The sequence below is a fragment of the Paramacrobiotus metropolitanus genome, unplaced genomic scaffold (genome assembly GCF_019649055.1).
Source record: "Paramacrobiotus metropolitanus isolate TYO unplaced genomic scaffold, Prichtersi_v1.0 Parri_scaffold0000018, whole genome shotgun sequence".
Classification (NCBI taxonomy): Eukaryota; Metazoa; Tardigrada; class Eutardigrada; order Parachela; family Macrobiotidae; genus Paramacrobiotus; species Paramacrobiotus metropolitanus.
The window spans coordinates 1,097,071-1,110,502 of record NW_026570238.1 but is presented as its reverse complement, the minus strand read 5'-3'; the positions used below and the strand labels follow the sequence as shown (position 1 = coordinate 1,110,502).

The 13,432-nt window shown below is 39.3% G+C and overlaps 2 protein-coding genes and 1 long non-coding RNA gene across 5 annotated transcripts; 2 read left to right on the top strand and 1 right to left on the bottom strand.

The window, feature by feature from the left end:
* The first annotated feature begins 229 nt into the window (after nucleotides 1–229).
* LOC129585728 (oxytocin receptor-like) lies at nucleotides 230–6,773 on the top strand. The gene is made up of 7 exons (XM_055478540.1): nucleotides 230–388; nucleotides 1,034–1,812; nucleotides 3,553–3,633; nucleotides 3,700–3,810; nucleotides 4,310–4,331; nucleotides 4,514–4,689; nucleotides 5,886–6,773. The coding sequence occupies exons 2-7, from the start codon at nucleotides 1,645–1,647 to the stop codon at nucleotides 6,570–6,572; spliced, it is 1,245 nt and encodes a 414-aa protein (XP_055334515.1). The 5' UTR covers nucleotides 230–388; nucleotides 1,034–1,644; the 3' UTR covers nucleotides 6,573–6,773.
* Nucleotides 1,456–5,093, bottom strand: LOC129585729 (uncharacterized). 2 transcript variants are annotated; one of them, XR_008690058.1, is made up of 4 exons: nucleotides 4,534–5,093; nucleotides 4,360–4,456; nucleotides 1,947–2,000; nucleotides 1,456–1,794 (listed from the first exon to the last, which is right to left on the bottom strand). It is a non-coding gene; the product is annotated as an uncharacterized LOC129585729 (long non-coding RNA). The 2 variants fall into 2 exon arrangements; XR_008690059.1 differs by lacking the exons at nucleotides 4,360–4,456; nucleotides 4,534–5,093 and adding an exon at nucleotides 2,765–3,127.
* Nucleotides 6,774–8,520: 1,747 nt separating the features above from the next.
* Nucleotides 8,521–9,780, top strand: LOC129585885 (uncharacterized). 2 transcript variants are annotated; one of them, XM_055478781.1, is made up of 4 exons: nucleotides 8,521–8,707; nucleotides 8,801–8,854; nucleotides 8,897–8,968; nucleotides 9,326–9,780. In XM_055478781.1, exons 1-4 carry the CDS (start codon nucleotides 8,641–8,643, stop codon nucleotides 9,490–9,492), a joined length of 360 nt encoding a protein of 119 aa, XP_055334756.1. In that variant the 5' UTR covers nucleotides 8,521–8,640; the 3' UTR covers nucleotides 9,493–9,780. The 2 variants fall into 2 exon arrangements, with proteins under 2 accessions (XP_055334756.1, XP_055334755.1); XM_055478780.1 differs by having other exon boundaries at nucleotides 8,528–8,707; nucleotides 8,801–8,968.
* Nucleotides 9,781–13,432: the final 3,652 nt, after the last annotated feature.

Sequence of the window (13,432 nt, the reverse complement as noted above, 5' to 3'; positions counted from 1 at the left end):
CCATTAGTTACATGGAATCACTTATTTGATCTGTTCAAAGGACGATAATAAAGGAGCATGCGTGCATACTTGTTGTTAAAGGTTACTATCGAATGGCTTGTAATTGTACTTTGTACAAACAGATTTTCATTTGTTCGAGTGACGTTGTGGGTTAATGTCTTTTTAAGTTCAAGTTTATACACTGTTGTGTCGCCAACGTGTGTATCCAAGTTTTATAATATTATCCAGTGTTGTGGACTTGTGGCGCTCCTTGGCGGACATCTGCTTAGACGAAACGGCTTCCGTGCACTTTTCGAAGATAAAAGATTCCCTACTGAGTATGGACACAGTTCAACGAATTGTATTCCTTTTGATACCGTTACTGGGACAATTAGCACAGTACATATCTGTAAGGAAGAAATCCATACCATTGAACTTGGACAGGAGTTTGTAAATAGGAGATGGATATATGCTTTCAGTTTGCTCATTTATTTTCAAATTTATTTGCATCCAGTCGCACGCTATCGATCTCGGTTATTTATTAACTCAGATACCTCCACGCACAGTCACGAGCGGAGTAACTTTGCAATATCATCAAAATAGCTTGTGCTGTGGATGCCCTTTTGCCGCTTTTCATTCATTATTAATACTTTTCGTTAGAAAGCACAAGGGAGACCGAAAAAATCGAAGTAACAAATTGCTTCCATTTGCGGCGCGGTAATACCGCAGTAACCACAATTACCGCTTTCTCCACATTCCGGCATTTTCACATTTCTTTGTCGGCTCATTACACTACTTTCGGAATTTTAGCAGCATGCGTGCCGCTTCTATGTCACTTATCCGCTTTAGGGTTCATAGTTTAAGCAATATTAACAAACTACGTTATTATTATATTTTTGTACTGTAATGTGTTTTTTATTTATAGTGTATTTGCTGTATGTAACATGAATGATACTTCGATAGTACAGTTAGTACAATATAAATGACCTTGGAAATGACATACCGACGTCGCATACATTTCTAATACTAAAACGATCCCAATATTATTCCGTAGAAGATGAGCTGCATACAATTTCTCCTTTGGATCACGTATTTGGTCAGCCGTGCGCCTTTTGCATGCCTTCATTTTGCCCACAGCCGGGTTCAGACGGAGTCCGATAGGCAAACAACCGCAAACCCGCCGGAAGACAGTTATTGACACAGCATATAGTCTCTGTCATCTTGGGAGGGTTCGTGTACATCGATAAATCTAGCCGGGCCCATTGGTAGACAGAGCCAGCTACGCAGTCTGAGAATCTCTGCGTAGGGTTTATCGAATATCCCCGTGTTAGGAGCTTGTGCAGTGCCACACTGGACATTCACTAAGTTGATTAATTCTCAAATGCCACTCACACATCTTACTCTGCCAGCCATCGTCATCTCAAAACATTGAATTTTTGCAAGTTAGTGCTTATTAAACGGCACATTCTTTGCGTGATTTGACAAGGCTGATCACAATGTTACCGCAGTACTTTATACTTACATGAACCTACCTCATGGTGGGACAACTGTTGACCGGAAACTGTGTATACCAATATAATGTTGTCGTGGGACTGCATACCTTGCGATTTATTACCAATTACGGATTGAAAATATCAGCTGCACCTTGCATTTCCAGTTATAAACATGGACAACGATAGTGTGGATTATAATTATTCGATAATGGTGCCGGGAATTATGACCAGGGATGAGGAGCTAGCAAAGGTCGAAATCGGCATCCTGGGAGCAATCTTTGCAGTGGCGCTGTTCGGAAATATCTCAGTGTTGTCCATTTTACTATGGCGCCGAAAAAAGGTAAATTTTGTAATGAGAAAAATACCAAATGCAAAGTATATCAGATGATATTAGCATTAAGTAGTCCAAATAGCATTTTCAACTTTTTAATATAATTCATGACTTGCATTGATTACACATCTAAAATCTCTTACCGAAAGGATAAGCGCAGCAATTATTCCAGTGCTGCTTTGAAACAGAGCAATATGCTGAAATAAAAGATTGACAGGAGACACGTTAAAACGTTGGCACTACATGAATGCAAAGCTACGTAGAATTAATGTAATTTATTATATTGTTCCGATACAATGCTTTCTGCGCGGGCGTTTTAACCTGGGTTTTTTATTTTATTGGGATTCGAGTGTTTTAGAACGTATTCGAACAACCGTTATAACTCAAACTAGAAGTAGGCAGTTCACCCTATACAGCCTTCCATAAATGTCATTTCTATGGGGTGGCATTTCCTGGACTGTTTGATTAGCCTTGAGTACTTCCGCATCAGGCCGATATCTTTTGTTGCACATTATGTGCAATGTCTGTAGATTTTCATCCTATGGATTTTATCTAACCAGTCACGACATTCCTGCATTTTGCTCTCTAGCAAAAGAGTTTAACACTAGCATCACAGCTAGTCCTAGTGACGATAAATTTTTTAAAATGATTGACTACATACGATATCACAAAATGTTTTTAAACTATACCTTTGTACAATCGTATAATAAAATGCAGGAATAAAACTGTGTAGCACTGGAAAATGGCAACAGAGAAGAGCCATCAATTAGAGCTAAACGATTATTTTATTATTCATTTGGCGTAGTGGTGTGGCTGACACGCCCGTATGCGTAGAAGTAGATTAATTATTAAAAAGCTTGACACACAACACACAACCACTGCACGAGAATGAATCTAAAGATATTATAACCTGAAGTTGGACTACTTACTGTAATGGAATTTTAAAATTCATTTTCGGTACCTTAAGGCTTAATCATGTTTGACACATGACCTCAAACACCAAAAGAAGTGTGGATTACAGATAAAGAGCATCGTCTTTTATTGGAGCTCATTCCAGACAAATTTGTGTCGTGTCAGATCAAAAATCAACGAGTCAGATGTGCACTTTTTATAAGAGCGGAGATGTCACAATTCTATTAATAATGACAAATTTGACTTGCTCTAAGAATAGATCGGCAGCCGTTTACAGCAGATTACCATATCACTGCAGCCGCAAAGCAACTTAACTTTTTAAAAGCATAATATAATCAATTTACTGTAAACAATTAGCTGTGCCAGACATTTCTGACTCCAGTACCTCAATGATTTTTAGCAGCAAATAAAATCTCACTAATTCTTGTAATGTTTCGCAATTGGGGCTACGAGTATAGGTTATGTACATATATGTGTGTATACTCAAGTGGAACACAGCTATAAGGGTGTGTTACTTAAAATGTCTTGTTAAAAAGACTAACGGTTGCGTACATACTTTATTCTAACAGTTGCAAATCATAGTTGATTACGCCCGTACATAAATTGTGTATGTTTGTAATATCTTAGTTTCCTGAAATATAAGAGACAGGGCTTGATAACTATCTATTGCGGTTTTAAGCACTGCTTGGACAGCTCTTTTGAATTTGTTCAGTGCGCCTAACAAAGAGAATCACTAATCTGAAAATGCATAATCGCGTGGGAAAGGTTCGGATTTTAAAAGCATGCATGAAAGTTTACTGTTATTTATTTTGACTAACGAGTGTTTTGCATTGGCAGCTGACTCGGATGTATTTTTTTATTTTCCATTTGTCCATGGCGGATCTCATTGTTGCATTTTTCAACATCTTACCTCAAATGGTATTGATTGATTCGAAATGTAATAGACATGTATACACGCGTATACGAAATTGTATGAAATTTTAGGCGTGGGATATAACCTGGCGTTTTCAAGGCAATGACATGGGATGCAAAGTGGTCAAATTCTTTCAAGTTTTCGCCCTCTATCTGTCCACGTGGGTGCTTGTAATGATGGCGGTAAGTACACGTATCCAGATTGACCATATGTTGTCTGCCGTGATCGTTGCTGTAGACGTAGTTTATTTTTATGCGGTTTACTATTATGTTTAAAACGATGTAAAAATGTTTTCTAGATTAGAAATAACATTACCGTGCATGCAGCTACGTGAGTGCATCTGTAAATATTGAGATAGAGGGTCTTGTAAAATATGAAATTATGTTACAAGAAGTGCGTTCCGAGAGGGTCACTTACGCAAGATAACGAGACAGCAGTTCCATATAATAAGATATTTTTAAGCACGCAATCGTATTAAAGAATATGATTCTGTGCATTTCTAGAACTCGTGGCTATTTATCCTGTAACGACGGAGATAATTAGATGAAATTTATTTCGATCAGACGATTTGAAATATCGATATAATTTTATTTCGATATGGTGGCTGTCGACAGAGGGCTAAATTACACCGATCAAAATAGAAATGGACTTCCGATATACCAATTTGTTCTGTTGTTTTAGATCGACCGGCATGCAGCAATTTGTAAGTGCACATTACATACTGACTTTACATGATTTCTAGTAAATCACGCATATCCGAAGGGTCCAGTTTCTGTATCCAGTGTTAGATATTTTTGGCTATTTAATGAAATACTTGCTTCCTTAAACCTACAACAATTAAGTTGATAGTTGTTATTTGCTTTTATTTCCTTTGCGTACTATTAGGTAGCCCAATGAATGCTTACAACTGGCGTGCCCGTCGGTGTACCATGATGATCGTCTATGCTTGGATATTGTCAGTCGTATGCAGCCTTCCGCAAATCTTCATTTTTTCTCAAATGGAAGTTTATCCTGGTGTCCAGGATTGTTGGGCCACCTTTATCTCGCCATGGGGGAATAAGGTAACAACTTTGCTGAGCTAGTAATATCGTATTGCAAAGAAGCCATGACAAACTGATGCCGATTCGCGATCAGGTCAGCAAAAGGGCATTCACCATAATTATAATTCAAGTAGAGCATAACGTATCTAATGGGCGCCTATATCCCGCTTCCCGTATAATTCAAAGTGGCCGGCACGCAGCTATTGATTGTTCGAGTACTGGAACATTGTATCGCAAGAATATTAAAAATTCCTGGAGCTAAAAATTTCGCATAAAATTTGTTGGATTTTACCGAAGAGAATCCCAATTATTCATTTTTCAGACGAAGACAGGGATGCGCTTATAAATAGTAACCACGTTCGTGCACTGTTTGTAATGGCTTCTGCAGCTCTGCTTATTAGGTTATTGGCTTTAATTTATTGGTATCCTAAATTAATCTTGAATTAACGCTTATGAGCTCGCTCACGACCGAAAGTTGCCGCCTGAGGATGCCGGGGCAAGTGATCAGCCTGAGCGATGTCCAGACGACACGCTGAAGGGTGCCGTCGGTCACCCAGGTTATGATACAAGCCGCGCCGCAATTTTTCTGGCCGTGAAACTGCGTGTACGTGGCAAAGTGGCCCTGGAAGCATTCTGAAGGATGCAACCATGGTTGCCAAGACACGTGAGCTCGCTCTGCGTTAACGTCATTTAACGCTTGGGCGTTAAATGGCTTTAATTAGCGGAAGGTACTGTCAAATAAAAATCAGATAGGAGCCAGACCACTTTTAATGTAATTAGTTTTTTCTGAAAAAGGTTGGAAAATAATACTATTATATTTTTCAAATTAATTTCTTTATGACTAGAAAAGCCTTTTAACCAAGCTATAAAATCCAAAGCAAGAGCAAATAATCAGCAATAACGGAATACCGATAACAGACATGTATTATACTGGCTGTATAAATTTACCGGATGATAATAATATAATCAGAAGAAGATTTTCCTTTCAAGAACACAGTTAAGACTCATGCAGTTTACCATCCCGGCATCCCCTAGGCAAATCAAATCTTTTCAGTTACAGTGCAAGTTATCTATGTGCACATGCCATATTGTAGAGGATGTGATACTGCTGCACTGTGTAATCACAAAATCTTTATGCATTATGATGCAAAATATGTTGATTGGACAACTGTAATCGATGCTGATTTAAAAACCACACTTGTCTGTGTTTGATAAAGGCCTACGTATTGTGGTTTGCTGGATCCATTTACGTAATCCCCCTGATCATCTTGTGCATCACTTACGGCCAAGTTAGCTGGACCATTTGGCAAACGATGGTACGGCATAAGCACAACGGTAGCCTGCGTCTTAAACAGCAGCGCAACGGCACAAGCGCCCTGTCACGCGCGCCTTCCGGTTCCAGCCATAATCATTTCCTGCCCGACACCCGGACACACTCCACGTACAAGCGCGGTCAGAGTTTCACGCGGGCCAAACTGCGCACCGTCAAGCTGACAATGGTGGTCATTGTGGCCTATCTGATATGCTGGACGCCCTTCTTCGTCGCCCTATTATGGACAACATTCTTCCCGGACACGGCGTATGTTAGTGAGCCGGCATTTGTTATACTGCTGCTGTTGGCCAATCTGAACAGTTGCAGCAATCCGTGGATTTATTTATTCTTTAGCCTTTCGCGCTATTTCCGTTGTATTGAGTGGTGTTTGGATCGGCTGGAGAGTGAGGAACATAAACGGCTGCGAGCGGTAACACAAACCGTCTGTTTGCCGAGCAGTTCCGGCGCCAGTTTGTTGTACATGTACAAACCAGCCGGAATCTTGCCACTGAATTCCGTTATGCACAACGGGCATGTGCATAGTGCGTATGTCCATAAACTACAGCCACGTATTGCTACAACGGGAATGTAATGGTCACAAAAATTGCTCAAAAGCGCGGAATATTGGTACGCAGGTCGGCATATAGGCATTCACAGTTTATTTTTCTACGTCTTGTTGCATTCATGTAAAAGATGTTCTTCGAGGTTTTTATAATTTATTCAGCGGAATTCTATAATTATTTTATGTCTCATAACTTCTCTATGAAATGTGAGTTGGTACGCGTTGCGTCTGTGGTGCAATAAAGTTAAAAATTTTGCGAGCGAATTTTTAAACTATCTGAACAACTCGGCATCTCAAATACACAACATTAATCAAATTATCGTACGCTCGTTTCCCGAAAATGAGATTTATCGATTGGGGCTGTTATGGTGCGACAAGCACTGCAAGAGAGTTTCTGCAAACAAACGTAGATATTTAACGTAATTAGTATAACGTATTTATTCTGCATGGTTTGACAGCCTAATTAAAATCCGCTGTTGATCCGGTCATACCGCAGTGCGTTGCAGGGTTCTACCATTTTCAGGATTCGTGTAGACATTGATTCATGTGGAAGTAGGATTTTTCATCGCCTGAATATGTATGCTGATTGAATGAGTGTAATATTGTTTGCTAACAACATGACTCTTGTTCGGCGACAAATTCGCCAAAACTTCATCGGAGATGAATCGGGAAATCTGTGTAGGCGTCGACCAGTGCAGTGATATGAAGGTGTCAGTTATTGATTTTTACGGGACATGGAGCGGGTCGGATGGATAAGTGTCATCTGTGCATTTTTCCCATCACTCTGACGGAAAATCATCCAATTAAACCATAAAAGTTTTCTCTAAAGTGCTTGCTCAAATCCTCTTGCCGGCTTCCATTACAGACACTGAGTGCAATTAGCGTGATCCGCTACTGCTGTGACTGTTTGTACGCATCACATCAACAGCTAAAAAATTACAACACTGCGCGTGCGCGTAATTCTTATAAACAAATCAAATTAGTTTTTGCAAGTAGCTTTTGCAAGATAGTTTATTTAACATATCGTTTAAAGTTGTAATTAAATTTAATCAAAACGTATATAATATTTTTTATTAGCTACCGCTTTAGTACGTACTCTGTACGTATTCTGCAAACGTGCTATGGCAAAATTAATTATTGCCTCTCTAAACTTCCAAAAGGGCAATAACAACAAACGCATACGTAACACGTGACGATATTACTGCACAAAACATTGGTTGAACGGAATATGGTCGAGAAGTGCTGACCGAAGGCAGATCGATATATCATCATCGTGGCGGAAACCAGTTATTATAAGGTTCTTAGTCTTCCACACGGGGCGATGTTTAGTACATAACTACAATGCAAATGTACCATTACAGCGCTGAAGTAATAATTTGCTTTCCCAAAATCCATGTAAACATTAATGCTTGCAGCAGTGCAACATTAGGTGGATACTAGAGTAATTTAGAGGAATCAAAACCACAGACAGATGCGGGCATGATGCCATGCTTAATTGTAATTGAGCGTGTGAAAATTAATGTCGTCAGTATCTTTATTACAATGATCACAGCTAATAGCGTAACAATTCATTATACGTCATCACGTATCCGTTGTACAAGGAAGGAAGTTGGAACACAGGCACTACCAAAAGATCACCGTTACGCAAGACGCGCAGTTGTTAATGCCGATGGCTACACATAACCGCTATATTCGTTTTAATCGTTACTGTAGGACCACTCAGGTCTCAGGTGCGGTGACTTACGAACAGCAAAAAATAGTTAGCCTGATACAAAAATAATTATGATGCGGCGAAATTATTCAGAACTGGTCACTCCGATTGTATTTCCTGAAAAAACCAGCTTAAGGTTACGCATTAGGGATGCAGTTATATAATGCGTACAGTTTACACTATCTTGACCAAACCATCATGCAGGAACAATGACAAATGGCTTACTAAATCGGGTTTTATTGTGTAGCAACATAAATTGCGCTTAGCATGTATATAAGCACAAGCAGATTTTGGTGGAATTCAATATCGTGTTTTTCAGATACGAATTTTCACAAAGCTTTTGGTTTACTTTTGTGCTGCTTTTTTTGTTTAATCGGTTAAGGGAAAATGACCTGCTTTAACGTCGTAACAATTGTTATGTTTGTTGGTGTTTGTATTGCAGGCATTCCTTCCGGTAAGATGCACTTTCGGGTTACAGTCTGCAATATCACTATTTACTGGCAGATTAACAGCCGCATACGCAGTTACGTAACTGATTAACTGATAGGATTTGCCGGCTGGGGATATCCGTCTTACGGAGGTATTTATGGTGGTTATGGTGGTTGGGGCGGATATGGAAACGGAGGATGGGGTGGTTATGGAGGACTCGGAGGATATCCTGGATGGGGAGGAATGGGAGGATTAGGAGGATACAGTAGCTCTAATGCGCTGGGAGGTTAGAATCTTGCAAGAAATTAACAACCACAAATTTTCCAAGACGACAAATTAATTAAGTTTAATTATGCCCCAATTATCCCGGTGACGTTTACGTTACGCATGATACAGCTTGTAGTTGTACACGACTACACGACGCAAACAGGTCATAAGCGCCTGTCCAACAGTTTCGACCACAGTATACAATAATTGGTAACAATCAGAATTACGCGTGCGTACTGAATGCAGGCACGATGTAAAATTATCGTTACCATTGTTTTACCGGTCTCACGCAAACACGATATCTTATTTACTGCGTAATTTAACTGGCTGAATAATTTATAGGAAAAGCAAGTAATGTGTTACACTCTGTTTTCAGGAGGCCAGATTGGTTTCGGCAACATAAATACGGATAATACTGCATTTTCACAAGGAGGAATGGGCTTTGCCCATGGTAATACCAATGCACAAGGATACGGAGCGAATATTTTTTCTGCAGCAAGTTCCAGTTCAATGGGAAATGGTTTTTGGCGCCGGCGGCGATAGCTGAATGACTGGATAAATTGTTTACGCTCGGAGATTCTTCCCATAGAATTCGCATCGGCGCTTTAAACTCGATGGAATTGTTCTTTAAGACTGGCCATAGACTCATAATTATCTCGAATAACTTTCAAATGTCCTAACTAGGAAATAACAGATCTCGTTGTTTAAACTTGGGAAATTCAAAACTTGGAGTGAAGTAGTAATCACACTGATATCCAGAAAAATTATTGGTATAAGCATGTTGTGTTTATGATTTAGTAAATAAACTGAAATTCTTTGCGCGGCATTTTTGCATGCTGACAATTATGGCTTCCTTTATAATTTGACAACACTAGTTTACCTTATTGTATTGTAATTCAGTAGTTCCAAGAAGTATGCCCCCGTTTGCAATTTTTTGTTATTCCGATGGCTACTGCCTGTTAAAGTGATACTCACGTGTAAAGAACACCTTAGTATAGCTTAAATACTGTTTACTCAGTACAAGCACCGTAACCCTTTGCCCGGTTGAAATTTAGTACTGCTAGATATTTTACGGAAACAACTTTTTCCTATTTTTGCTGGTGTATGACTACGCTACTCTAATATACGTTGCAAATTAAAATATAGATCTTGACCAACTGCTAACCTTTTCTATGGACAGACTGTAACACTTATCGAGTACGCCGTGTAATAAGCTTAGACGTAAGAATATTAATTTTATGCAAGCCAGTAAACGGGTAAAGTTTTCAAAGATGTTAAAGCTACTTCCATTCTGTCTGCAGTGTGCCACTATAAAAACATCCTCATCCAGATATCAACAATTACATGCAACTACTGACTTTTTCGGCTACGTATACTAGGAAATTTCTGCATTCGTGATGAACAAGCTCTGCGTCCCGCTGATATTAATTGCAACATTAAACTCACTTTATTCTAGTAATTATGAAAGATAGTGATCGATGGATGCTATTTTATTTTGTATTCTGTATCTCCGATGAAGTACACGCTGGTTGCTGTTAATCGTGCGAAGTGCACCATTCACACTGTTATAAACACTGAGGACTTTGGAAGATTTTTTCAGTTTTCAAAACTGGTGCAAAGATGTCAAAAATAGCAAGTTTGCCGTGCTTTCATTGATATCGTAGTTATCGTCAACCGGTTCAGGTTTCAGATCCACCAAAAATGTTCCTTACTTTTCGCGCTTGCTAATTTTGTCACCCGCAGCAGTGTTAATTATCTGCATACAGTGAGTCGCAAACGCATTGTCGGGAATTTTGCGCTTTACAACTGTTTCAATCCGCTCGTTCGTTCGACAGTATTTCTGCCGGTATGGAAACCCGGTTCGGTGCTATATTAGTGACAGGAATGCTTTTATTACAAGGTACGTTTGTACTTGACCACGACAGTCGCACTAACCTCTACAATATAAATGGAGATACCTGAACTGATTAGGCTAAATAACTGTTTCACTTAGCAAATAATTCTAACTGAATGTAACATCGGCTGTTTATGATCACAAATGCTAATATTTTTATTTAGCCGATAAAACGGTACTTAACTGTGTTACAAAGTGAACTGTGAACTCGAGGTTATTATTAATCGCTGAATTTCGCAGCGTTACCGGCGGTAAAAGAAATGTTTTGGTTATTTGATCACAAGATATGTTGCGATAATAACTTCCATAGAAACTTAGCTCAGACCCAGAAGGAATTGTACATGGTGACTCTAATTTTAGGTTTTAGACTGCTGCGAGTAGTACTGTAAGGGTGCCGTTACATAGGCCTCTTTAGCATGACATGTGCGATTTAGTATTAATATTTACTTTCACCACAAAAAGCTCTATAAAGCGATCAACTGCCGAACTTCTGATGTTTTTCAACTGTGTTTATTCTTTGTGCCAACTTATTCTTCTCTAAAGCAAAATCGTGATATTGTGTAGTTAACCAATTATTTTTCCGTTTCCCCGTACATTATCAGCCTTATGCTCTTTTAATTATGCAGCCGTATTTTAATACGTACTTTTCTGAGGGCTACCTTGAGATCGCGGTTCCACCGGCGCCGACATTTTGAGTTGGCATCAGAGCAAGCCGCTTTCAAAAGAAAAGTATCTATGTGTATGCTTTATATGCTTATTCTTGATTGCCCGAAAATTTAGCTTTTCGATACTTACCAGTCAGAACGTTGCGAAATGTAAAACTAAAGTTCAAAGTGCTTCCAAATTGCTACGGTAGCTTATTTCTAGAGAAATGTAAGATGCAGTGTAGCACATTGTAAACCAAAGTAGATGATGACGATTTTGATGAGAAATTTGGAATTTGTGAAACTGTACTCGTATTCAAGTTTGCGTCAGCCTGGACTGCGCGAACTTATTGTTAGAATTAAAATGACATGCATAGCCCGGAAGAAACAATAGGATTGTATATTTATACCGCCACCGCTGCTAATTAAGATCAATTAATATCAACTCATCCGAACCATCAATTAATATTAACTCATCAACTCATCAGTCTCATCAACTCATCAAGTAATATTAACTCATCCGAACCTACAACATTATAACTGTTGGCAGTGCCACCCAGCAAAACTTACAATCCAAACACGGCTTGTCGGGTAAAGATCATCGGTCCACACGGTACTACTGTGCGACTAATCCGGTGTCCTACCGAGGATAGCAAGGAACGCTATGCATTTATTCCCGTTCCGTCGTACTGCTGCGGTTCAGAAAGCGATAAAGCTTGCTGCCCATGGAGTGTGTATGTCGTTAACTATGTCGGTGGTGGAAACACAAGGTCGGGTGAGTTGCAACATACCGGAAATGTCGGTTGTCAAACAACAGATGCACAAGCATTGGTTGACGTCCCACCCCGTTGTGTTACCTCGACATCAGTTCTGGCTTACAGTTACAGAAATGTAATGTTTCTTCATATACCTCTGTCAACTTTTTGCAACCTTTTATCCAGAAAGACCTTTAATAGTATTTCTTGCGCATTTTCCCTCGTAGACGTGTGCCCTCCACGGGAATTTAATTACACATTTGCTGCATGTGTATTGCAGCTTCTCGCATAATTTTAGTATGAAAAATTGATCTTGATTCATTGCTTCGAGCTTCTGAGTGGATAATTGGACCCTAATTATAGATGCCAACAATTTCCAACAATAATTTTTCTATCATTAATTAAAGCAGCTATCGATAGGAAAATGAATTTTCACTCAAATTATGCTGATGTCAAATTCTGAATTACGTCTTTAGTAAAAAATCGCATAAAATTGCACATTTTCTAATTAACAATCCTAAGCCAGACATTTGTGACAGTTTTTATTACTGCGCAGCAGAGGAAATATGTCTGTTCTGTTGGCGGCAAGTTTGCTAACCACAAGCAGTTTAAACAGGAAATCACCAGGGAAACAAACGGTACAAGGAATGTAGAATTATTATATATTTAATAAATAAAGGAGAATAATTAATGAATGACTTTATTGTTGCAGGCTTGCAGTTTTCGTGAGCATCTTTATAGTAAGTCCGCACGATAATCGATATACATACGATGTGATCCTGTGAATATGAGAAGCACAGAATGCCATTTACCGGGCCTAGCTATGCATAGATCAGCGTAGCTCTGAGTTACCTGACTAAGACAAGTTATTCTGAATGCATCGACATGCAGCTGTTGTAATCCCAAAAATTAAAATGATTTGAAATTTAGGTAGCATCTATGATGCTTCTGTTGGTGATCTGTGGAGTTTTCCACTTTTGTTGTGTCAGGAGATGGAAGCGAAACGTCACTAACAAATTTCGACAACGCCAACCAGCACCATCGCCCAAAGATACAATTTCCCGGCGAAGCAGCATCATTACGATGGACCCGGCATCCCGAAGCTACTACGACCCCAGTGACCAAGACGTGTACGTCCTCCCTCTAAAAGGGTTACCAATTAACCTGAAGGTTCCATGATGCTTCTGTTC

What these genes read in the sequence shown, in the direction of transcription:
- LOC129585885 (XM_055478780.1), top strand. Translation starts at nt 8,641, where the DNA reads ATGACCTGCTTTAACGTCGTAACAATTGTTATGTTTGTTGGTGTTTGT. An exon ending in TATTGCAGGCATTCCTTCCG is followed by an intron (nt 8,708 to 8,800) that starts GTAAGATGCACT and finishes ATTAACTGATAG; the next exon opens with GATTTGCCGGCTGGGGATAT. An exon ending in TAGCTCTAATGCGCTGGGAG is followed by an intron (nt 8,969 to 9,325) that starts GTTAGAATCTTG and finishes CTCTGTTTTCAG; the next exon opens with GAGGCCAGATTGGTTTCGGC.
- LOC129585728 (XM_055478540.1), top strand. Translation starts at nt 1,645, where the DNA reads ATGGACAACGATAGTGTGGATTATAATTATTCGATAATGGTGCCGGGA. An exon ending in TCAACATCTTACCTCAAATG is followed by an intron (nt 3,634 to 3,699) that starts GTATTGATTGAT and finishes ATGAAATTTTAG; the next exon opens with GCGTGGGATATAACCTGGCG. An exon ending in GGGTGCTTGTAATGATGGCG is followed by an intron (nt 3,811 to 4,309) that starts GTAAGTACACGT and finishes CTGTTGTTTTAG; the next exon opens with ATCGACCGGCATGCAGCAAT.